The sequence below is a fragment of the Musca domestica genome, unplaced genomic scaffold, assembly GCF_030504385.1.
Source record: "Musca domestica strain aabys unplaced genomic scaffold, Musca_domestica.polishedcontigs.V.1.1 44, whole genome shotgun sequence".
NCBI classification, from domain to species: Eukaryota; Metazoa; Arthropoda; class Insecta; order Diptera; family Muscidae; genus Musca; species Musca domestica.
Genome location: NW_026712334.1, coordinates 2,914,466 through 2,938,806, shown reverse-complemented (window position 1 = coordinate 2,938,806; position 24,341 = coordinate 2,914,466). Strand labels below are relative to the sequence as shown.

General features: G+C 35.4%; 1 protein-coding gene across 1 annotated transcript; it reads left to right on the top strand.

Moving 5' to 3' along the window:
• Positions 1 to 319: 319 nt before the first annotated feature.
• Positions 320 to 6,284, top strand: LOC101899883 (uncharacterized). The gene is made up of 2 exons (XM_005189092.3): positions 320 to 1,330; positions 5,339 to 6,284. Exons 1-2 carry the CDS (start codon positions 450 to 452, stop codon positions 5,922 to 5,924), a joined length of 1,467 nt encoding a protein of 488 aa, XP_005189149.2. The 5' UTR covers positions 320 to 449; the 3' UTR covers positions 5,925 to 6,284.
• The last annotated feature ends 18,057 nt before the right edge of the window (positions 6,285 to 24,341 follow it).

Below are 24,341 nucleotides of genomic sequence, written 5' to 3'. Positions count from 1 at the left end.
CTACTATTCCTTTTGAATGAAAAGAGAGATAATAATAAAAATATAGAGTTGTCAGCTGTACGAACACTTTCAGACACTGTTCGGAAATAGTGAAAATTGGAAATTGAAATTTAAATGCTCATATAACACTTTTACAATCATGCAGGTTCTGGAACAGAGCTATTATTACGTTACACTTTGAATTTGTAGAAAACATGAAGTATATCAAATTTATAGCATTTTGGATATAACTGTTTTCTTTGACTTACCCTGTAATTTAAATTTTGTATATACTCGCTCTGTTTATAACAGATTCAAGGGATGCGATACAACACTGGCCGATGAACGCCAGCGTTGATAAAAATCTTAGGCAATTTCGTATTCAATTTTTTCTGGCAATTTTTGTGTAAACTTTTTAACGGCAGAATTTTCTAACTTTCTCCACCCAATATCTTTATTTCACCCTCAAAATGGAAGCATCTGGTCATGTCTTGGACATTTACCCTGCTAATGTAACGCGTCCAGCCATAATAAACTTTTCATTTCCATACAAGTTGTGGTTAGTTATAAACTTGGATTTTTGGGAATTTCTTCGTTGGAACCGCGATGGTACTGTGATTCTTTTGGACTTATCCGGCCTGGAGGAGTACCTCAATTCAATGCGTTCAATTTTTAAAATAAAAAATTGCTCGGTATTTTTGAAACATCTTGACGAATTTAAATTTGAACGCCTCAATGTTCAGCTCGAGGCCGAGGAGGATATACTTTTGCAATATAAACATGAATCATTTCAACGCTACCGTTTGGATTTATTGGCCAATGTACGTCGTGATGGCTATGCAGATAATGGTTGTATTGAAAATGGAGACGACAAAGAGGGATCGTGTTCCAATAGGGCTGAAAAAAATCCGCAGTTGATGCTCTCAAGAAAAGTGTCTAGTCGTATGCCGGGTGATTTATGTTTCATGTCTCATGGCTGTTTGTCACAAATTCAAAGGAGTCGTATACGTTTTCAAACTATTTTTAATTTTCAAAATGAGGCTGCTTTATTACGCGATAAACTAAGAGTATCCGATGAAATTGCTGAACGTAATAGACGGAGCTGTTTGACAAAGACTCCTACACGCATAACCAAGGCAGCTAACGACAATGATCAAGTTATTGAGGTATCGGCTGATCTTTATGAAAATCCTCACGATTCGGTATTACATTTCGCTGATGACTTTCGTCCGGAATATGCAGGTTATTATGGAAATGTTAGCAAGGAAATGCTGCTGAACTTTTTCGGTGAATATCTGCCGACCTATGCAGATGGAACCATGGAAGTGCAGAAAATCATTGCGGATAGCAGGTTGTTTACTTATTTATATATTTATGGAATTTATTGTACATGTTCCGTTTATTGTACACTACACATTGGTACACCAATTCATGGCCACTTATTTGGGAGTAGCTCCCGAAATGCAACCGTTACTTTTTATACCTTGAACCATTCCGTTTGCAGCTGCTCAAAATATTTAGGACAGAATCGCTCATTTACTCAAACAAATCAGTTTCGAATTTTAAGTTGTCGCTATTTGTAGTGTTCGATAGATATTAGTGTTAAATTTCTGTGCAAGATCAAACAGGGTGTGAAGTTTTTCAGGACTTAGATACAAAAAAGAAACTGTATCTTCTTGAGTTCTACAGATATTAACATGGAAATTTCATAAAAAATTAGATTCGTAGAAAAAAACTTGCTGACTATAAAAAAATAATGAGCGATATGTTCATGATGAGAGTAAACTTCTAAGTCAACTTAGCGTTATCCGCCTCTTACAGACATGATATTTTTATATCCTACATTACTATTTGTTGTGGTATTATAAGTTTGATTGGGCCAAAAATTATGCAACACCTCGAAATATTGCTCCCTCACATATGAACCTATATATGGATCTTCCCATCTTGCCGAGCTGAGTCGATCTGTCCATAATAATTTTTAATCAAGCTACAGTTCGCAATTATTGTCCGGCCAGAATAGAATCCTATTGTTTTCGGAGATGATAGCAAAATATTAAGGGTTTAAAATTGACCAAAAACAGACATTTTTTACGATTTTGTAGTTGCCATAATTATAGGCCAATAGACGCGAAATTTTGCATGGGTTAGAGTTTAGGGCTGGATTTGGGTGATCATCGGTCAATATTTGGCGGGTAAAATAAACCATAACATTTATGTTAAAAATTCGACTATTTCCACTAAACATACATTAAAATACATTAAAAGATAACTTTTGACCATTAGCCAAGATATCGAATATATGGCAAAATAGTTCAAATCTATGTGTAAAAGAAATTGATGTTGTTCCACTTATGACACAATAACCGTTGGACATTCTCATAAATTCGGAATGGTCTCTTGCCAAGAAAGTATAAAATCTAAGAAAATCGCGTAAAAATATGACAATAAAAAAGTGAATATTTTTTTGTTACATTTTTTTTTAATTTATGTCATATTTTTTATCTCGTGCATTTTTTCAAGTTGACTTACAATTTTGAATTGTAAATTTTCTAAAGATTTCCGTCCGATCATCACGAAATTTTTGCATAGGGTAGGGTTAGGGTCAGAATTAAAGTCTATTATCATGGAGATCCTAAATGTGGTTTAAAGACCCAAAAAAAAAACTAAAATTTTCCTGATGTTGGTCACAAATGAAAACCAATCGACACGGAATTATGAGTAGAGAGTTAAAGGCAGGGAAGAAGTCTAGCACTTTGGATGACTATTGGATTATATGTAGCTGTAAAATGGACCACAACTTTCCTGTGAATTATTTTTGAACACCACGAGCGGCGTTAATATTGGACAAATGCCTCGGTCAAAAACTATAGACTTTGCTTACTTATTTGGAAATAAGATAGAAGGCTTAAGTTTAGCATATCTGTGTATTTCGTCAGTAGACAGTTCGTAATTGGGTCATGCCGGTCCACGTTTTTGCTAACGTCACTTCCCCATATTCTCTCGCTTTTGAAGATAAAAGCCACATTTCAAATAGAATTTCTACAGCTCGGCATTTAGAGTTCGTAATGGGGTTTTACTACTGGTATTCAATATTTACCATAGATACCATATATAATATTATGTATTTTAATGATTTCAATTTCAAAAGAAATTGTTTCAGGCCTATCAAGAAATTGTCTATGTAGATTCACGATTTGATATATCAATATTACGTAACCACCCACTGCATTCTTCACCCAATCTCCCCGGCATTGATTGAGCTTGTTCCAATATTTTATCCTCATACGAACCTAACGCTTTTTTGACTTGTTTTTAATCATTTTATGTAGGGAACAGTTCCAGAAGTAAAACTCCAATCTTTGTCAGTTTACTAAAACAATTTTAGCTTAAGTTATCACTTTTCAATGAGTTGCCACTTTATGAAGGAGATACCGAAGAAGTCCACTGTCAATAGTCATCTTCGTATTTGACGTATGTAACTCTGAAACAAATATTACCTTCATCACTTTATGTGTTTTTTCATCACTTTTTATGTTTATGTTTTTTTTTTTTTTTTGAAAAGTTTAACTTTTTTTTGGTACCAGAAAGAGTGGACCGAAGGTTGAAGCAAATCGATGTCTTGTTTCGCATGTTATGAGACTTATATTTATTCCAAATTTTGATCCCTTGTGGAAGAGGTTTCAAAAGAAGAGGGCTAATAAATCCCATATTCACATCGCATGTTTCGCATGTTATGAGACTTATATTTTTCCATAATAGTATGGAGGGTATATTAAGTTTGTCGTTTGTAACACCTCGAAATATATATTTTAGACCACACAAAGTATATATATTCTTGATCAGCATAAAATTCTATGTCGATTTAGGACGTCTATCTAACTATGGAAATCACTCTGGCTTCCGAACGAAATTAAGTAGATTGATAAAATTTTACTCAAATGTATATTATGACTGCAGGACTTTTGGTATTGAAAATGGGCCATGTAGGTCAACGTCTTCGTATAGCCCCCATATAACAGTACCTCCCTATATTCGGTATTTAGATTATTTTAGCTACATTATTCACCGATTTTTTTTTTCCAAGTTTCGCATTCGAAGATTGTATCGATTTATGACAAAAGTTGCCCATACAGGTCCACGGATACATTCGGTATTTTTAAGATTTCAACAGAATTTTTATTACTTTTATATATATATATATATATATATATATATATATATATATATATATATATATTTTTTTTTTTTTTTTTTTTTTTTTTTTTTTGAAAATGGTCAAATTCGTTGCAAATGGTGGAGAGTATTCGACTGAACTTACAGCTTTTTTATTTTTTTTTACTTGTCGAAAAATGAGTTAAAGAAACCGAAGATATTGATATAAAGGAGAAGTTAAAGTCGACAACATTGGTATCTATCTACTTTGATCTCGTCGATAACTTATCCACAAATTTCGTTAATTTCCGACATTAAAGCATTATAATTTTAACGACTGTTGTCGGTAACTAAAAAAATGAGTTAAAGAATTCCATTACATATCTTGTGTTGGTAGAAATATTGGGACATGCACGGTTTGGAAAGAATCTGATGCCAATTTTGCTTTTTGAAAGATTTATGATTATTCAAAATGTTGACCCTTTGTGAGGAAGGTACCAGAAGGAGTGGTCCGATCTATCCCATCCTCATATCAGACACAGAGTTGGTGAAAATATTAGTCATTTCTTATTATCGTGATTATTAAAAATAGTAATTTTCAGTATAAGATTACCTGTGTTAAGTTTTGTCGAGATTGGTTCATATTTGGATATAACTCCCATATATATTTGTCTTTAGTTTTGTTTGTTTAATTAAGTTTCATCTGATTTTGTTTTTAAGCAATGATATTTGGTTCGATAGTTAATTTTGTACATTCTACTCAGTCTTATTTAGTAGAAATCGATTAAGATATAACTTTCATAGGTTAGTTTCAACCGGTTTCAAATTTAAGCCAAGCTTAAGCCATAATAAGCAATTAATACTTCAATTGCCAAATTACTAATTACTACTACATTTTCATAGTGGTGTTGGGTATCATAAAGAATGGTACGGTTTGTATTATATGTTGTTGAAATCGTTTCAGATGATTACAGCTGACCTACATTGTTTACCCAACCCAATTCAAGAGAGCACCCAAACTACCAAAATGTTCATGCAGGCACGAGACCATTTCCCTCATATACGCCCACATGCTTCATTACTTATCAAACATTATTTGGAAACCAAGGATAGACACTCTTGCCAACACACATATTTTCTCACAACACCATTTAAGATTAGTGGTTTATTATTTTTAATTTCAATTGATTACATCTATTCCTAGCGCTAACAAGGCAGCAATTACCACTGATATCAATACTGAGACAGTTATTCCATCTGACATGACAACTGCAACTTATACCAATTACGGATCAACTACTTCCACATTAATTTCAAGTGAGGACTTTCAAGCAATAGACGATTTGCATTTTACTTCAAGCTTACAGCCAATATTTAAAACTGAAGATGAACAGAAAAACGTTTACGAAAGCCCAACCGAATTTCATATTTTCTCAGAAAATGTTGCAGTCGATGATGTAGACACTGAAATATCCATGGATGAATTTCTGAAATTCAAGGATCCTTTGGCATTACACTGTAATGATAACATGGAGATGAAAAATGGAAACGATAATATTGCTAACAATGGAACGCATTGTGATGATTTTCTTAAATTTAAAGATCCATTAGAATTCGAAGAAAATAAGGAAAATTTTAACGACCAACCTCAATGTTCTAAAAATTCTGCAAATAGGTGCCAACCACCTAAGTTAAAAATGAATGAAGATAACAACAAAGAGGACGAACAAAATTTTCGTAGCTTTTTTAGACAATATAAGGCTTCCCTTAATTTGTTGTACGATAATTAATTATTTTATGATTACTTTAGTTTTCTATTAATCATTGCATTATTATATGCTTATTTTTATTGGTGATTAACTTGGTCAGCTTTTATTTATAATGTTCACAAAAACAAATTTGACTCACGTTCTTTTATATTTAATCCTTCAATAATTGGTTTCTCATAATGAAAATTCCATACGAATCATACTTTTTATGATAATTAAACATTTGTCCATCTTATTTTTTTTATTGTAATACGTTAATCGTTCCGATTAAAAATTGTTATAATTATTATGATAATCCCTTTGATTGTGGTGAATCCGTATTTAAATTTTTTGTAATATTGTATGTTGTTAACAATTGATTTAGTATGTATTTGTATTTTATTAAATTACGATTAATTGCCTACTATCCATTAAATAATAAATATTTTGAATGTTATTTTATCGTACTTAATTTTTAAAGGCAATCAAATCTTCAAAAAGTTTTTAACCTATTCTCATAATAAGTTGAATCTATGTTGTAGGATATTTCAGGTTTTTTTTTGGCTACACAGGGAATTTAGATTGAGTTCGAATAAATTTCCTTACAGTTTTTGTGCTTTGTTTTAATAGAAAATTAGAATGCGAAACGTCAACTAATCCACTATTTGATGCACCTAATATATTGAGAATATTTAACACCTGTTGTACCCGTAATAAATTTCTTCAGCATCATATATGATTCTGTTACATTACAGTTTATTTTTATGGACATTGTTTATAACCGCCATCGAACGCCTTCGATTTCAATGACAGTACTAAATATGCCACACCTATCAATACCATGCTTGACTTTAAAATAACATTATTCTTTATATTCGTAGTGGGTGGACGTACGGCTCGTCTGGTTTGTTTTGAGAATCCCTTTTGTTAATATTGTTTCCTTGGGGGACTGTGTAATAAATGTCACCCGGTTTTGCAGCCGCGGAAGTTAATCTGCTACATGGTTTAACTAAAATTAGAATTTTATTGGTATTCGATGCCAGAAGAGACCACAAAACAAGTTGAGTCCTTGGTTTATGATGCCACAAACTAGCATGTCGAGTGAACAGTGGTTTCGTGGTTTATTTGTTAACTGAAAAATATTTTCAATTAAGGAAATATTTGAATTTGTAAAATTACTTATTTAAAAAACATTTAAAATCCATAGCGAAGTTAGATAAAATCAAATAAGTAAATATAGAACTAGGAAAATTAATTGAAAATAGGTATTTCTCTTTCCCTAACCTTAAAAACAGTTCGGAGAATCGTGAATATCAATAAAAATATTTATATGTATTTATACAAATTTAAAGAAACGTCATAAGATCTTAAAGATTACAGAACTTAAACAAAGTCAAAGACATAAAATATATAAAGATGGGAAATTTAATTGTTGGTTTGATTCAGTAGATGGCGTGGCAGTAGAAAAATGTAATGTCATCAAATGACACCATTAATTATAATCTAACAGGCGTGGCACTGATTTTTATAGATCCAACCATGGTAGAAGAATATAGGTAGACACATTGACACAGCTGCTGGGACAATGAACTGTCAAACTATTATTGGAATTGAAAATCTTGAATGAAAAATTATTTAAATTTGTGAAAATTGTTGAAAACGCGAATTATAATAACCTCCGAATGACGTCGTATAAGAAAACATATACATATCTACTTTTATTTGAAAAAAATACTTTTGTTATATCAATGCTCCAAAGCTTTGATGCATCTACCTGTATTCTTCTGCCATGGAGAAGAAAGGAATAGAAGGAGTCATTTTAATTGCGTATATTTTAATTCTGCATAGAGTTCGTAATGGGTTCTATCTCCTGTGGTAGAGCATTGTCTATAAAGGTCCACGTTCTCTATTATTCCCCATATAACAGAATATTTTGTATTCTGGTGATTTTATCTAAATTTTCTAACGGAATCGTTTTAAATTCGATTTACTGGGTTCTATATCTTGACGGAACATTTCCTATATAGCTTCACCATTTCCAGTAGTCCCACATTTTCAAGCGGAAGCGTTTCAAATTCGGTAGTAGGAGGTCGTTTTTTCCTTACCCTCCGTAGAGTTTTTATACCCTACACCACATTGTGGTAAACATTTGTTTGTAACATGGAGAAGGAAGCGAGATAGATCCATAGTTACTTTTTAGGATCATCATAGAATCACTTTCTGAGTCGAATTACGAATATCAGTCTGTATTTTTGTGAACAAATGCAGGTCGCATTTTTTTCCGATTGAGATGAAATTTTCCAAGCAATATTTGTTTGGCCCAAGGACGAATCCTATTGGTGAGAATCGGTTCAATTTAAATATTGGTCCCATATATATCTTCAACCGATTTCGGGTTAATTGTACACCAAATAACCAATACCTACCAAATGACCTGATTTTTGGCACATCCGATCGAATTCAGTCTAAAATCAAATACACTAGAGCCCCGACTTGCGTCACCCCGATATGGTGTATTGTGCACCAAATGGCTAAACTCAGCCCAAATGGACTGACTTTTGGCACTTCCGAGGGATTTCAGCCCAGAACCAAGTACCTCAAATATTGGTGAAATTCGGTTCAGATATACCTATAGCTCCCATATGTATGTTTCATCTGAATTGATATTAAATACCGGACATCAGATACAGCTTGAAAATATCTCTGTGAAATTTTATCGAAATCGGTTCATATTTGTATACCCTACACCACAAGGTGGTCAGGGTATTCTGTCTTTGTGCATTTGTTTGTAACAGGCAAAAGGAAACGAGATAGACCCATAGTTCCTTTTGATGATCTGCATAGAATCAATTTCTGAGTTGATTTATGCATGTCAGTCCGTCTGTCCGTCCGTCCGTCCGTCCGTCTGTCCATGTATTTTTGTGAACAAAATGCAGGTTGCATTTATTATCCGATTGAGATGAAATTTTCCAAACAACATTTATTTGGCCCAAAGACGAACCCTATTGAAATTGGAGATAATCGGTAAAAATTTAGATATAGCTCCCATATATATCTTCGTCCGATTTGCCTTTTATTGTGCACCAAACGTCTAATATTTGCCCAAATGGGATGGAATTTGGCACATACAACCATATTAGGCCTGAATATAAGTATGCCAAATTTGATGGAAATCGGTTCAGATATAGCTATATCTCCCATATATATTGTTCATCCGATTTGTTACTTTTGGCCGCCACAGCCGTAATATGCACTCTGTAACAACAATATTTGGGAAAATATATCAAATGCAGCTCAGAAATACCTTTGCTTAATTTTATCGAGATCGGTTCAGATTTGGATATAGCTCCCATACATAACTTCGTCCGATTTACCATTTATTGTGCACCAAAAGTCTAATATTTGTCCAATTGGGATGGAATTTGGCACATACGACCGAATTGAGTCTAGAAGGTAGTATGCCAAATTTGGTGAAGATCGGTTCAGATATAGCTATAGCTCCCATATATATTGTTCATCCGATTTGTTATATTTGTTACCCACAGCCGTAATATGCACTCCGTAACAACGATATTCAGGGAAATATATTAAATACAGCTCAGAAATATCTTTGCCAAATTTTATCGAGATCGGTTCAGATTTGGATATAGCTCCCATATATATCTTGATCTGATTTCAAATTAATTTCGCACCAAATGGGCAATATAAGTCCGAATTTAAAAGATACAAATGCTTCGGCATATTTAGTCCTTTGAATTTTAAATTATAATTATAATTATAATTATAATTATAGGGTGTATGATTGAATTCTCCCATAGAAACTTTTAATTGTTATATGGAGCAAAGTGGTGTAGTGTATCATAAATTCGGCCCCGCCCGACTTTAGGACTTTCTTTACTGGTTTTATATAACTTCGATACACATCTTCATCCGATTTAAGGTTATTGCCCACCATATATAGTGGCTGTGATCTACTTCATCTAAATTCCCAAATTTAAGGTTTTATTCAAATTTGGTATTTGAATCTCAATTTGGTATATGATAAGATTTTGTCTGGAATCTCCAACCGATTTAACTGGCAAAAATAAAACATGCTCCAATATTAAATCCTGATACATGCATTTTTAGAGACTTGCTTTACGTCATGATGGTGGGTTCGGCCTAGGCGAACTTAACGGGTTTTTAATTATTTTAGAGTCATTTTGACTAAAAATAGAAAACTTCAATTACAAATGCAATAAATCGTATTTCAATTCTCGATTTTCAATTCAATGCTATGAATTTTAAATGAAATTCACGATTTACTAAAAAAGGTGTGGATGGTTTTCAAGAGCTTTCCTTAGGTCTATAAACCAACCCCACAATTTAAGAAGTTGAAAAACAGTAAGTTCGGCCCGGCCGAACTTTGAATACCCTCCACCATTTGGAACGAATTTAGAAAATTTCAAAAAATAAAATCCTTAAAAAATTCTGTTAAAAAAAACCGAATATAGCCTTTATATTAGGGTCGTGGACCCACGTAGGCATTGTTTGTCATAAATCATTACCATATTTACATTCGAAACTTGAAATAAACGGTGAATAATGAGCTAAAATCATCAAAATATCGTATATAGGGAGGTACCGTTATATCGGAGCTGTGCGAAGACATGGACCAGCATAGACTATATTCTGTCATAGGCTGGAGCATCCATTACGAACTTCAAATACAACATCTCAAACAATTTCGGTGGGTATTGCATCTAAACTCGTTAAAATACCGAATATAGGGAGGTACTGGTATATGGGGCCTATACGAAGACGTGGACCTGCACAGACAATTTTCTGTCATAGGCTGTAGTATCGCTGATCAAGAATATATATACTTTGTTGGGTCTGAAATGAGTATTTCGAGGAGTTACAAACGGAATGACAGAGTTAATATACCCTCCATAGTATGGTGGAGGGTATAAAAATATTCTTTACATCGTATAGCTCTTCTGCAAATCACTGTGGTGTTCTTTTAACATCCAAAGCGTAGTATGAACACATACATATACACATGCGGACAATATGTAAATACACATATATGTTTACTTCTGTGTAATGTATATGTTTATGTCTAACACATGCCAGTACAACAACTTCCTGACAAAAGCAATATGGTGACTACAATGAACTATGGGATATTAGTCCGGGCGCCCTTGCGGATTTTGATGATACGGATAGACCAGAGATGAATATACATACAAACATATGTACATACATACCCACCAATCTCTATCTCACTCGACATATACTATGTGCTGCTACCCAACGATGAACCCAATGTCTAGCGTGGAAGTTGGATTGTGCCTACACATTGAAATGAAATGTTAGTGCTGCGCCCTGTTCGATAACCTTGTTGCTCTTCATTTTCTGTTCCTTTTTTTCGGGTTGGGGATTGAAAAAGGCTAAACATCACGCATATTCTTTGCTGTTGTTGTGGCGGCTGTTATAGCTGCTGTTTACTCAATTTTATTTTCCATATCATCACTGCAACGACACCATTGAATTGTCCCAACGATGCGTGTTAAGCCCCATGTTGTAGCCCGGTCTTATTACTGATATTATCGTTAATGTGGCAAACTTTGTTGCCCACATACACTAGCGCACACACACAAACACATTAATGTATCTGCTGTTGATACTGTTATTACTGGCGCTGTTGTTATATTAAGCTGCAATGTTATTGTTGTTACTCAAACTTGGGAATGGATGAATTGATTGGGTGTTGGAAATAGTATTGGGTATTGACATTATTTCACCGAAAGAGTGACAAAATATAATTTTCCAGCAGAGGTGTGAACTTGATGAGCATTGGACTACGCCCATTGCTCCCAAAACTAGAAAACTGATATTGAAGGTCACCTGGTTGGTCTGATGGAATCGTTATGAATATTTTTTTTGGGAATTGTTAAGAATCTCTCGAACACTGAAATAAAAAATTTTCGTTAAGAACTGGTGTTTTATTGTTGAGCTTTAGTGAGATTGTAACACAATTCAATTCCCTAATTAACATGACCGTGCTAATATCTTTGCCACATACTGTTAATATCAGTGATAATATGATGTTGTTCGTACCCTTCATCATACTATGGAGCGTAAATTAACTTTGTCATTCTGTTTGTAGCTCCTCGAAATACCCATGTCAGACCCAACGGAAACGGTACTTCCCAATATTAATGATTTCAGAGATGTTTTTTTCCGGAATTATTTCAAATTTTGTATTTAAAGTACGTAACAGGTACTACAGTTTATGACAAAAAAATAAAAAAAGAAGTAAGTTCGGCCGGGCCAAACTTTGAATGCCCATCACCATTTAGAACGAGTTAGGAAATTTTCAAAAAAAAAAAAAAAAAAATAATAATAAATAAATAAACAAGTAAGAAAAGGCTATAGTCGTGCGGGGCCGACTATGTTATACCCTACAACACTATAATATGTTAGAAGCCCCCTTATGTCCAAATCCATATTGGAAGATTCCGCTTTTATAATTAGGATTTTGACTAGGTACATTTGCCCAACATTTATCACTCCGTCGCGCTGTTAATTGTCGTAGTCCATTTTACAGATAAATATAATCCAATGGTCACCCAAAATGCTAGAATTCTCCCCTGTCCTTAACTCCCTTCACAACCGTGTCGATTGGCTTCAATGGTGTGATCGGAAAAACATTTCTGTTTTTGGTTAATTTGAACCCCTAAATATTTTGCAATCATCTCCAATCAAGAAGCCCCTCTGTATCTTCAAATTTAGACTCATCTATATGATTTGCTTGTCTACGATATTTGGCTATATTCGTCAACGAAATCAAAAAGCAAGAAATTCGCCTTTTGTGTATTTCGGATTCGCCTGTAAGTAATGCTGGTATTTTTTCACACAAAATTAGTGGTCCATTGTACCCGCTGTCCTAACTCTAACATTATGCGAGATTTCGTGTCCTTTGGTTTCTATTTGTGACCTTTATAACGGCTGCATAAATCAGGAAAATGTTTAGTTGTTGGTCCATTTCAACCCCCTTATATATTGCGGACATCTTTGAAAACAATAGGCCTAGCCCTTCTGAGCCCAACCCTACCCTTGTGAAAATTTTCGTGAGGATCGGACGATAATTGCAATCTGTATATAATATCCCCAACCTGTGTTGTAAGGTGAAAAAATATTACAAAATATTATAAGTCAAACTAAAAAAATCGCATGCGATAAAAAATATGAAAATATAAAAAAATGTCACAAAATACTACAAAATCTAAATTAACATCATTATTTGCATAGTTTTCTGCGATTTTTTTTAGATTTTATACTTTTATGTCAAGAGGGCATTCTGAATTGACAAAATTTGTCAAAATCGGTCCAGCCATTCTTGAGACATAAGCATGCTAACTAACTACCCCTTCCTTTGTATATACACATGGTATATATTTCGCTATATATAACCGATATATTTACTATCGGCATCTACGTAACGATCGGAATAGACCTGTTCGTATATTTGTGATTTCGCCGGGATTAAAAATATTCGCGGTTTATTGGAAAATTTGACTTTTATTTAACATAAATGTTGTGGCCTATTTCACCCACTAAATATTACCCGATTACCATCAAAATTGGAAGGCTTCTGCCCAGACCTAAGCTCTAGCCCCATGCTAACTTCCGCTTTGATTGGTCTATAATTGCGACCTGTAGAGAGACTGCAAAATCAGGATTTTTTCAGTTTTTGGTCCATTTGAAGCCCTAAATATTATGCGATCATCTCCAAAAGAAGTAGGGTTCTATTCCGACCCTAGCCCCACCTCCATTCTAGATTTCGTGAAGATCGGGCGATAATTGCGACCTGTAGAGTGATTACAAATTAACATGGACAGACGGACGGACGGACATACATAGCTAGATCGACTCAGCTCGGCGAGATAGAAGATCCATATATACTTTCCTATGTGGGAAACCAATATTTCGTGGTGTTACATAATTTTTAGTCCAATCAAAATTATAATACCCCCAACACAAAGTGTTGTAGGGAATAAAAAAATCCCTTAAAAATACTGTTTAAATCTAAAAAATGTCGAATAAAGCCGTTAACAAATTCGGTGAATATTGCACCTAAATTCATCAAAATGCCGTATATAGGGAGGTACTGATATATGGAACCTATACGAAGACCTGGACCTGCATAGACAATTTTCTGTTATAGATTGTAGTTCCCATTAGGAAATTTAAATACGAAATTTGAAACAAGTGCGGTGAATAATGTCTCTAAAATCATCAAAATATCGAATATTGGAAGCTACCGTTATATGGGGGCTATACGAAGAGACGTGAGCCTGCATACGCAATTTTTTGTCATAGGCTGTAAAATCCATTTCCTACGGATTTTTTCCGAAGTTTTTCAAGTTCCTTCAAAATGGTGGAGGGTATTAAAAATTCCGCCCGGCCAAACTTAGCGGCTTTTTTACTTTTTTATCCATCTATCCGATATTAATGCTAATTTATTCAGATGTGCCGTGTGATGTGTCAACGTATTCGCATTATTGTTCTTGCTGTTGCACGGAGAAAGGTTTTACTCTAATCACGTTGCCAACATCGCAAGTGTTTTGTAGCCGATACTCCCGAACACAACTCATACAAGGATGTGCATGGGTTGTACATAGTTTATGGTATTGCCCGCTTGTTTTAACAGATTCATTCACACACACACACACACACACCCCAAATGCGCACACATTCGGACGCACCTTAAGGCCATTCGTCTGGTGTGGTGTACATGTGTTTTGTGTTTTTCGACAGAAAATCCTGAAGACACAACGCCACCTACACGATGGCTACTGCTATACTGTTGTTGAGGCGTTAAACCGCCTCTACAATTGAGTAGCAACGCACCCATTCATACATATCGCAAAACACAAACACACACACATGTGTGGATGCGATCGACGACCATACACTAATAGATTTGTGTACCAATATGTGTGCATATATTGAAATGACCATAATTTGTATACCATGGATACATTCACATCCAAATGTATCTATGTATGTATATGCGCCAGATATGCGAAATTAATGTAGCCTTCCTGGTATCTATGCAAATTAGTTTCGATGTCGTGCATACTTGTATCTGAAATGGAGATTTTGAACCGTGTTTTCTGTGACAACAAGCAATAATGTGACTGGATGATGTGAATATAGATAGATATGTACACGTATACATTTATACAGGAATTTGTGTATTTTAATAACAACAGATTTTCCAGACTTAACGTGTTCCATGTTGCTAGCTAACTCAGCAATAAAGGTCCTCTTGGTAAATACAAGCCAAACATCTCAAATGTCCACGCACACACACATACATGTATGCAATCCTTGGGATTTTATAGTTAACGTGTATCGCCAACACTATTAACTTTGAACATTGTCATGCCTAGAGTGTGGGGTACATTTGAGCAGGAGGTTTGAACACCAAGGTACAGTTATTAGGACAGGTCGAGATGTTCGTATCGCTCTCGGCTCGTTACAACGTTAAACGCGACTGAGCTCTTAATATTCTTATATCCGGGGTTCAAGGACGACTTGATCATTTCCATAATTCAAGCATATCGGTCATAAAACTTAGGATGGTATATTGACTTTTCCGCTCATGATTCTCGACCAAATCTATCATCTTCAATTAGAATCTGTTAATGAAATTTGTGATATTTTTACATACGAATTTTTTTTCGATCGAACCATTTTAATGTTCGAACCCTCTAACTGATGTAAGTGTTTAAAATCCCTTAAACCCCACCGCGTTGACTCATCGCCCATTGACATTTAGGTATATGACATAAGAACGAGTGTTGGGATAAAGGCCACTTTTCGTTGTATTTTCACAGTCATATTTTTGCTATGAACTGGCGTTTGGGTGTTGTCATTTAGTGAGATTGTAACAAAATTCAATGAACACTTGAAACAGATTGTTCGCTATGCTGTGTGAGGGTGGGAAATGTTGTCGCGGTATCTATGCGTGTTCATCGCAGACACACACACACACGCGCCCATTCAACATTACAGATTATTATCCGCTACAACAAAAAGGTGGGGGCGCAACACTCAACAACAGTAGCAACAGCAACAACAGCAGCCGTGGTAGTTGTAGTGGCATTTGTGAATGATGCTGATAGCTATTTATGGCCAATAAACAAATTTCAATATTGCAATTTTCAGCATGGTTAAGTGGCAAAGTTGAAATTGCCAAATTAAACCCACTTTCTGAAAATAATGAGTGAACATTCAATATTTCGCACCATATGACAGCGCCGTGGTTGGTCTAAGATAAAGTTCATAAAAATTAATTAAAAACGCATTTTCGCTAATGTGTGTCACTTGAAAATGTTAATATGTTTAGGTGACGTGTACAGTTTAAGGAGGTTTTTACATGTGTAGGGCGTATTATTTTTGCAAATCTCAATCAAAAATAATACGTTTATTTAAATGATGAATAGGGGTAGAACGTATTTATCAATAATGTGACTCATTATCATCAATATAATCACGTCCAGCCTTTCACCTCGAAGAGAGTATATCCTTCGATCCAATCTTTGCACATAATTTTAACTTTGTCATTCCGTTTTGAACATCCTTAAATATTCGTCGTAGACCCCATAAAGTGTATATATTCATAATCAGTATAAAATTCTAAGTCGATTTAACGATGTCCGTCCGTCTGTCTGTCTGTCCGTATGTTGAAATCACGATACTGCCCACATTATTTGACGTAGAGCGCCAAAATTTAGCAGAGCAATTTGTATTATGCCTAGGATGGTTGGTATTGAAAATGAGAAATATCGGTCCACGTTCTGGTACAGTCCCCATATAACGGTACCTCCCGATATTCGGTATTTTGATGATTTATGCCACATTTTTTCACGGATTTGTCTGAAAATTGGTATTTGTAGGTCATAACGGGTCCCTGTGCGTGTAGCAAAACATTGCATCTATGGGTTCACGTTTTGGTGTAGCCCCCATATAGAGGTACCTCCCGATATTCGGTATTTTAATTTTTTTTGCCACATTTTTTCACGGATTTGTCTATAAATTGGTATTAGTTATTCATAATGGGTTCCAGCTACGGTGGCGAAACATTGCATGTATGGGTCCATGATTTGGTATAGCCCCCATACAACGGTACCTCCCGATATTCGGTATTTTGATGGTTTTTGCCACATTTTTTCACTGATTTGTCTAAAAATTGGTATTTGTGGGTCATAATCGGTCCTAGTTCGTGTGGCGAAACATTGTATGTATAGGTCCACATTTTGATATCGTCCCCATATAACGGTACCTCCCAACATTCGGTATTTTGATGACTTTTGACACATTTTTTCAAGAATTTTTCTGAGAATTGGTAGTTGTAGATCATAATGGGTCCTAGTTCGTGTGGCGAGTCATTGTAATTATAGGTCCACGTTTTGGTATAGCCCCCATATAACGGTACCTCCCGATATTCGGTAATTTGATAATTTTTGCCAAATTTTTCACGGATTTGTCTGAAAATTGGTATTTGTAGGTCATAATGGGTTCTAGCTCCTTTGGCGAAACATTGTATGCGTAGGTCCACGATTTGGTATAGCCCCAATATAACGGTACCTGCCGATATTCGGCATTTTAATGGTTTTTGCCATATTTCTTCTAATGTTTACTTTACCCTAAGGTGGAGAGTATTAAAAGTTTGGCCCGGCCGAACTTAATGTTTTTTTACTTGTTATACCCTACACCAGAAAGTGGTAAGGGTATTATATCTTTGAGCATTTGTTTGTAACATGGGGAAGGAGGCGAGATAGACCCATTGTTACTTTTGAGGATATTCATAGAATCACTTTCTGAGTCGATTTATGTATGTCAGTCCGTCCGTCCATGTATTTTTGTGAAGAAGTCGCATTTGTTATCCGGTTGAAATTAAATTTTCCAAACAATATTTGTTTGACCCAAGGAACTTAGCTGTTTTCTAACTGGATATTATTATTATTATTTTTGTGGGAGAGGTGCGAGAAAGAATAGACCGGTAAAGTCTATATTCAAACTCAATCAAAGTTGGAAAAAACATTCGGATGTGACACCACCACCAGCAAGCCAGACTAATGTACGGTAGTTCAGAATTAAATTATCTTGCCAAAACGCCAATTTTTGTCGTCACAGATTTCTTACTATACCCAAACATTATGTATTAAAAAATGACCTCGGGGTAAAGCCGTTCAAATTCCAAAAAGTGCAAGAACTTATACCGCAACAGAAAGAAAATAGACTCAAAAGAGCTAGAGAGTTGCTTCACTTGGCCGAGAGTGGTGAACTGCCGAATTTGGTTTTCTCCGATGAGAAAACAATCGTTGTCCAGTAGTTTGTAAACAAACAAAATGATCGTGTTTACTTGCCGAAGAGGTCGGCTGAAAATGTGCACCTTCGGTTGGCCACCAGAACTCAAGCGCCGGCAATGGTGACGGTCTCCGATGAGAAAACAATCGCTGTCCAGCAGTTTGTAAACAAATAAAATGATCGTGTTTACTTGCCGAAGAGGTCGGCTGAAAATGTGCACCTTAGGTTTGCCACCAGAACTCAGGCGTCGGCAATGGTGACGGTGTCGGCCGCCATAACAGGCGATGGTCGCTCTCCGCTCGTATTAATCGACCGTGGAAAGCCTTGGGCATGCAATCTTGGACATTCCAATAGGACTCAGCACCATCGCACTCAGCACACTCCACCCAAGAATGGTTACAAAATGAGGTTCCTCGCTTCATTTCCAGCACACAATGGGCAGCAAATTCTCCGGATACCAAACCGTTGGACTGTTGTGTCTGTATTTTGGAAAGTGTCGATCAACTCAAGCAAGAGTTTCGCCGGGAATGGGCCAAAATACTGCAGAGTAACATTCGGGTAGCGTGTGACGGTTTCATTGGCCGTTTGAGGTCATAATTCGTGCTAAAGGTGACAAATTCGAACAAATCTAAACTTATTCTAAAATTTGATGCTATTTCTGACATTTTTTTGCTTTCTTTCAATAAAATGTAAAAAAAAAAATGTAAAAATTATGGCGTTTAATTTTGCTGCAGTTTTTTTATGTCACCCTGTAGAGTCAAAACATCAACATAGAAAAGAACGAAAATTTGAACTTAGAATGTGATCTGAAATTTTCAAAATTTAAAAATTTATCACTTTGTCAGTATACAGCATTAACAATTAACAAATTATTGGTTTAAATCAGCAATGACTCAAAATTTTTAAATATACATATTTTTCGAAATAAAAAATTCCTCAATTCTATTTAAAATTCTCTGTTCGATGTTCGAACAATGCAATTTGTGTGTAATTGTGGAGCAATGCAATCCGTGTTTTCTGAATAACAATTTAAATTTGCATAATTAAGTGTTGGTTATATAATTACTATAATTACGAATAAGATAGGCCAACAGGCAGCGAGTCATCCGGACGGCCAACAATTCAATAAGTTCACTTAAGGCTTGAAGGATATCATTAATTACGGAATGACTTGTAAATGTCAGAGACATTGCTTGTGCAATAAATGCAATAAATTTTGCTGGAGTACAATTTTTGATATGCCCTGCAAATGGCACGAAGTTGCAATAAAAGTGCAGCAAAATTTAAATTTGCCAAACAGTGAGAAGAAGAAGAAGAGAGTTTGATTCAATGAAGAAGCATCGGTGGCAACGGCAGTAGCAGCAGCAAACACCATCAACACCGGAAGCAATAGCAACTGTTTCAACAACAACACATTTTTTCGAAACAAAACAAAAAGGCCAGACCAGTTAAAACTTCATTGACCACCATGGACACAATGGCATGGAAAAATGTTACAGTTACACATTCAAATTGACGCTTTAATCGTTATAACGTTTCATTCTCACTGCAGGGCATGGAACACTTAACCACATGCATACACCATGGACTTTTGTTGGGAAAAGCAAAATTGGTGCGTGTTGTATTGTGAATAACAAGTGAATGACGGTGTTACACTACAGGGCAAAAGTTATGAATGTTTCGCGACGATTTCCAGTTACGGTGATCATGGGTGCGTATGATGTTGTTGTTTTAAAATATTATGTATTCGCATATATATATAAGCTGTATACTAAAGAGTTGCGCCAATTAGAGTTGGGCCAATCTATTCCCATTGAACGAACTAGTTCCCTGGACACCGGTCGTTAATATGAATAATCCGTTTATGAAATAACTCATACTTTTAGGAACTCTTGTACTTAACTATGAACTAGATTGGCACACTTCATACAACATATTAATCGAAAATTATATTAGTAATTGGTAAAACTTAATTTGAAATTCGAAAGTTCAATTTATAATACGAATCATTCCAATTGTAATTGAGACTTCAATGCGTAATCCGAATTTATTCATTTTTTATGCCCTATAGAAAAAACTTAGTCCTTTCGAGGACTCGGAATTTTTTCTATAGAAAAAATTAGTCCTTCCAAAACTCTGAATTTTTTCTATAGGAAAATCTTAGTCCTTCCAGGTCTTCGAAATTTTTCTATAGACGAAACTTAGAAAAAAATCAGTTTCTATACAAAAAATGGTCTTGTAAATTAATTACCCCGGGCTCCCACTAAATATTAAATGAGCATATAATTTTTTGTAGCAACAATCGGAAATGATGTTAGCTATAACAACAAAAGCATCGAAATATTTGTTAAATTGTACTTCCAACTGTTAACAAATCTTTGCACACATACATTTTTGTGGTTTCGAGAGTTGCACCCGGTTATCTTCACTTTGCTATAAATTATTCAAGGGAGAGAGGGAAATTGCACGCATTTTAAAATGTCAACTGTAATATTTCGATGAAATGGCTAAATGTTGGTTGTTGCCAAACACACAGCCAGCCACCCAACCAGTCAGCTAGCGAGTGACCATGACTCTGTCTTTTTTTTTTTTTTTGTAAAATCTGTTGATTGCTCCAGTGGCCAACCTAAAATTCATTTGAGGTTTTAAGCAGTTAAAAATCAACGCGTAATGTATTTTAAAAATGTGGCCAAGTGAATAATGGAGGTCAGGTGGAAACAGACATCAAAGTGCACACATGCACACGCACGCACGCACGCACTCACTCACAAATTAATTGAATTAATTTTGTTGATGGGGAAACTATTTAAAAGCCTTTTTCCCGCAATAAAGTTCGTTTCTATGTATGTATTTATGTTGAGATATTATGGACAAGACCATAGTCCATCTGGCCATTGTAACTTTTAAATTCACGTACGCTGCAAAATTGGGCTCGGTTGCAGATTGCCTTCCCTCTGCCCCAAAGCAGAAGTAGGCATTTATGTTTATGCTGCGCAGTGTTTCGTGATGATCCTACTTAAAGTTAAGTATAAAGCATTACTTTATGAGTGCATGACTATGCAGGCGTGTGTGTGAGCTTGTACGTTTATTTTGGATTATGTTCACTCACGTTCACTTATGATACACTAGCAAGTGTGGGATATTGGGGTGTTACGAACTTGCATGTAATTGTTTTCACTTGCACCGTCAATTGTGCCAAATTCTGAGCGGGGTTAACCGAGCGGACTTATTAAGAGGCAAGTTCAGTAAACATCTTATTTCACGTTCGGGACTGATCAATTGACCGGCCAGATCGTGCGATTTAAAGCATCTAGATTTTATTTTGTGGTCTATGTAAAAGTACATGTCTTCAATTGTCGCATTGGAGACGAACATTGAATCATTTATTCGTGAAATATCGGCCGAAATCTTCGAAAGGGTAACCAAAATTTGGACTAAGCGGATGGACCATTCAAGGCGCAAATCGCGGTATGTAGTTAGATATATTTATGTACTCAAATATTTCTTACAACCACAAAAAATTTTGAGGCTCTCTACCCAATCCTGCTTTAACGGAAGTATAAGAAAACGAGGAATTTGACCACGAGAAAAGGTAAAACTTGGTATTTGATAGAAATTCCTGAATTTTTGTGTATAGAAGGGGCCAATGACTTTTGACACGGACACAATCACCAGGGGTCAATGACCTCTTGCCATGGGTTTAATGACCTGTTGACATGTGTGAGAGAGAAAGAGGGAGAGATAGAGGAAGAGGGAGAGAAAGAAGGAGGGTCAGAGAAAGAGAGTGAGAGGGGAAGAGGGAGCAAGAGATAGAGTGAGAGAGAGGAAGATGTAGCGAGAGGAAGAGGGAGAGGATGAGGATGAGAGAGGAAGAGGATGAGAGAGGAAGAGAGAGAGAGGAAGAGAGAGGAAGAGGGAGAAGAAGAGGAAGAGAGAGAGAGAGGAAGAGAGAGAGAGGAAGAGAGAGAGAGAGGAAGAGAGAGAGGGAGAAAGGGAACGTGAGAGAGAGAGGAAGAGATAGAGAGAGAGGAGGAGGGAGAGAGAGAGAAAAGTTCAATGTCCCCTTGACCTGGGGTCAATGACCTCTTGACCTGGGGTCAATGACCTTTCCTCTCTCTCTCTCTTTCTCTTCTTCTCTCTTTCTCTCTCTCTTCCACTTCTTTTCTCTCTCTCTCTTCCACTTCTTCTCTCTCCCTCTTCATCTCTCTCTATCCCTCTTCCTCTCTCTCTCTCTCCCTCTTCCTCTCTCTCCCTCCCTCTTCCTCTTCCTCTCTCTCTCCCTCTTCCTCTCTCTCTCCCCAATAAGTTATAAAAGATGGAGTTGTTTTGAAAACAGAAAATTTAAGACTGAACATTTAAGGATAGCAAATTATTTCTCGCTGTGTAAGGAGAGGCAAAACACACTTGCAATATTTTGTTATTTCAAAACACATACAATCACAACAAAATTTTGAGTTTCTCTGCCTTCCTTTGCTCTATGCGTTCACATAATACCAAATTGTACAATTTTAGAAGTTTAACACCAATTAAGGACTTTTTGTAACATTAAAGTTCGGATTTTCAAAAACCCTTGGTACATCATATAAAATTAGTCATATGCCTCTTGATGGTATTTTACTTGTCTTCGATACACCCCAACACACATTCAACTTGACTTGTGTGTCATATATAACAGAAATACATACATAATTTTCCGTAATGTTTATGTGAACGCATGCATCGATGGTGTAGCGTGTAAGTGCGTATTTCTATGGGTGTGTTTGTGAGAGTGCATGTCCTCATGACTACATTGTCAAGTATTGGTGTTGTTATATTTTGTGGGCAGAAATGCCTCTTTGCATATATTGCCACTTTAAAATTTGCTGCTGTTGTCCCTGCTGCAGCTGATGTTGTTGTTGGTGCGAACAAAACACGTTATTTACTCTCGAAAGAATGCCACTGTTTCTGATGACTAAAGTACCACTTTGCGAATATACATAACAAGCGACAGAAACACGCCAGAGTATAAAGATTTGTGGCAGTATCTGTCAGAGATCGAATATAAAAATGTGTGTGTTGTGCAAGGTTGCAAGGATATTGCAATGCATGCATGCGTTTAAGATATGAGAGTTTGGTTTGGTTGCTGAAGATAAAAAAAAAAGCAAAACAAAAAAAAAAAAAGAAACAAAATTAAATCATTTTCATATTAAGTATGTACCGTGTATTTGGCAAGATCAGAATAATAAGTGTGTGCGATATTTTATTGTTATGTGGCCATTTAGAAATATGTCAAAATTTATGTCTAAGTAACTGATAACAAATAATAGCTAAAACAGCGAAAAACTCAATATTAAAAGAGTTATGGCCATTGTAAAATTTGTAATAATCCACACCTAAATAACTGACCACAAATAATAGCTAAAACGTTGAAAACTCAAAATTTAAGGAGTTATGGCCACTTTAAATTTTGTAATAATTCACGCCTAAATAACTGACCACAAATAATTACTAAAAACACCGAAAACTCAATATTTAAGGAGATATGGCCATTTCAAAATTTGCAATAATTCACGCCTAAATAACTGATCACAAATAATAGCTAAAAACGCCGAAAACTAAATATTTAAGGAGTTATTGCCATTTTAAAATTTGCAATATTTAACGCCCAAATAAGTGATCACAAATAATAGCTAAAAACGCCGAAAATTCAATATTTAAGAAGTTATGGCGATTTTAAAATTTGCAATAATTCACGCCCAAATAAGTGATCACAAATAATAGCTAAAAACGCCGAAAACTCAATATTTAAGGAGTTATGGCCATTTTAAAAGTTGCAATAATTCACGCCCAAATAAGTGATCACAAATAATAGCTAAAAACGCCGAAAACTCAATATTTAAGGAGTTATGGCCATTTTAAAATTTGCAATAATTCACGCCCAAATAAGTGATCACAAATAATAGCTAAAAACGCCGAAAACTCAATATTTAAGGAGTTATGGCATTTTAAAATTTGCATTTGTGATCACTTATTTGGCTAAAAACGCCGAAAATATTTACTAAACTCAACTATATTTAAGGAGTTATGGCCATTTTAAAATTTGCAATAATTAAC

What these genes read in the sequence shown, in the direction of transcription:
- LOC101899883 (XM_005189092.3), top strand. Translation starts at nt 450, where the DNA reads ATGGAAGCATCTGGTCATGTCTTGGACATTTACCCTGCTAATGTAACG. An exon ending in AAAATCATTGCGGATAGCAG is followed by an intron (nt 1,331 to 5,338) that starts GTTGTTTACTTA and finishes ATCTATTCCTAG; the next exon opens with CGCTAACAAGGCAGCAATTA.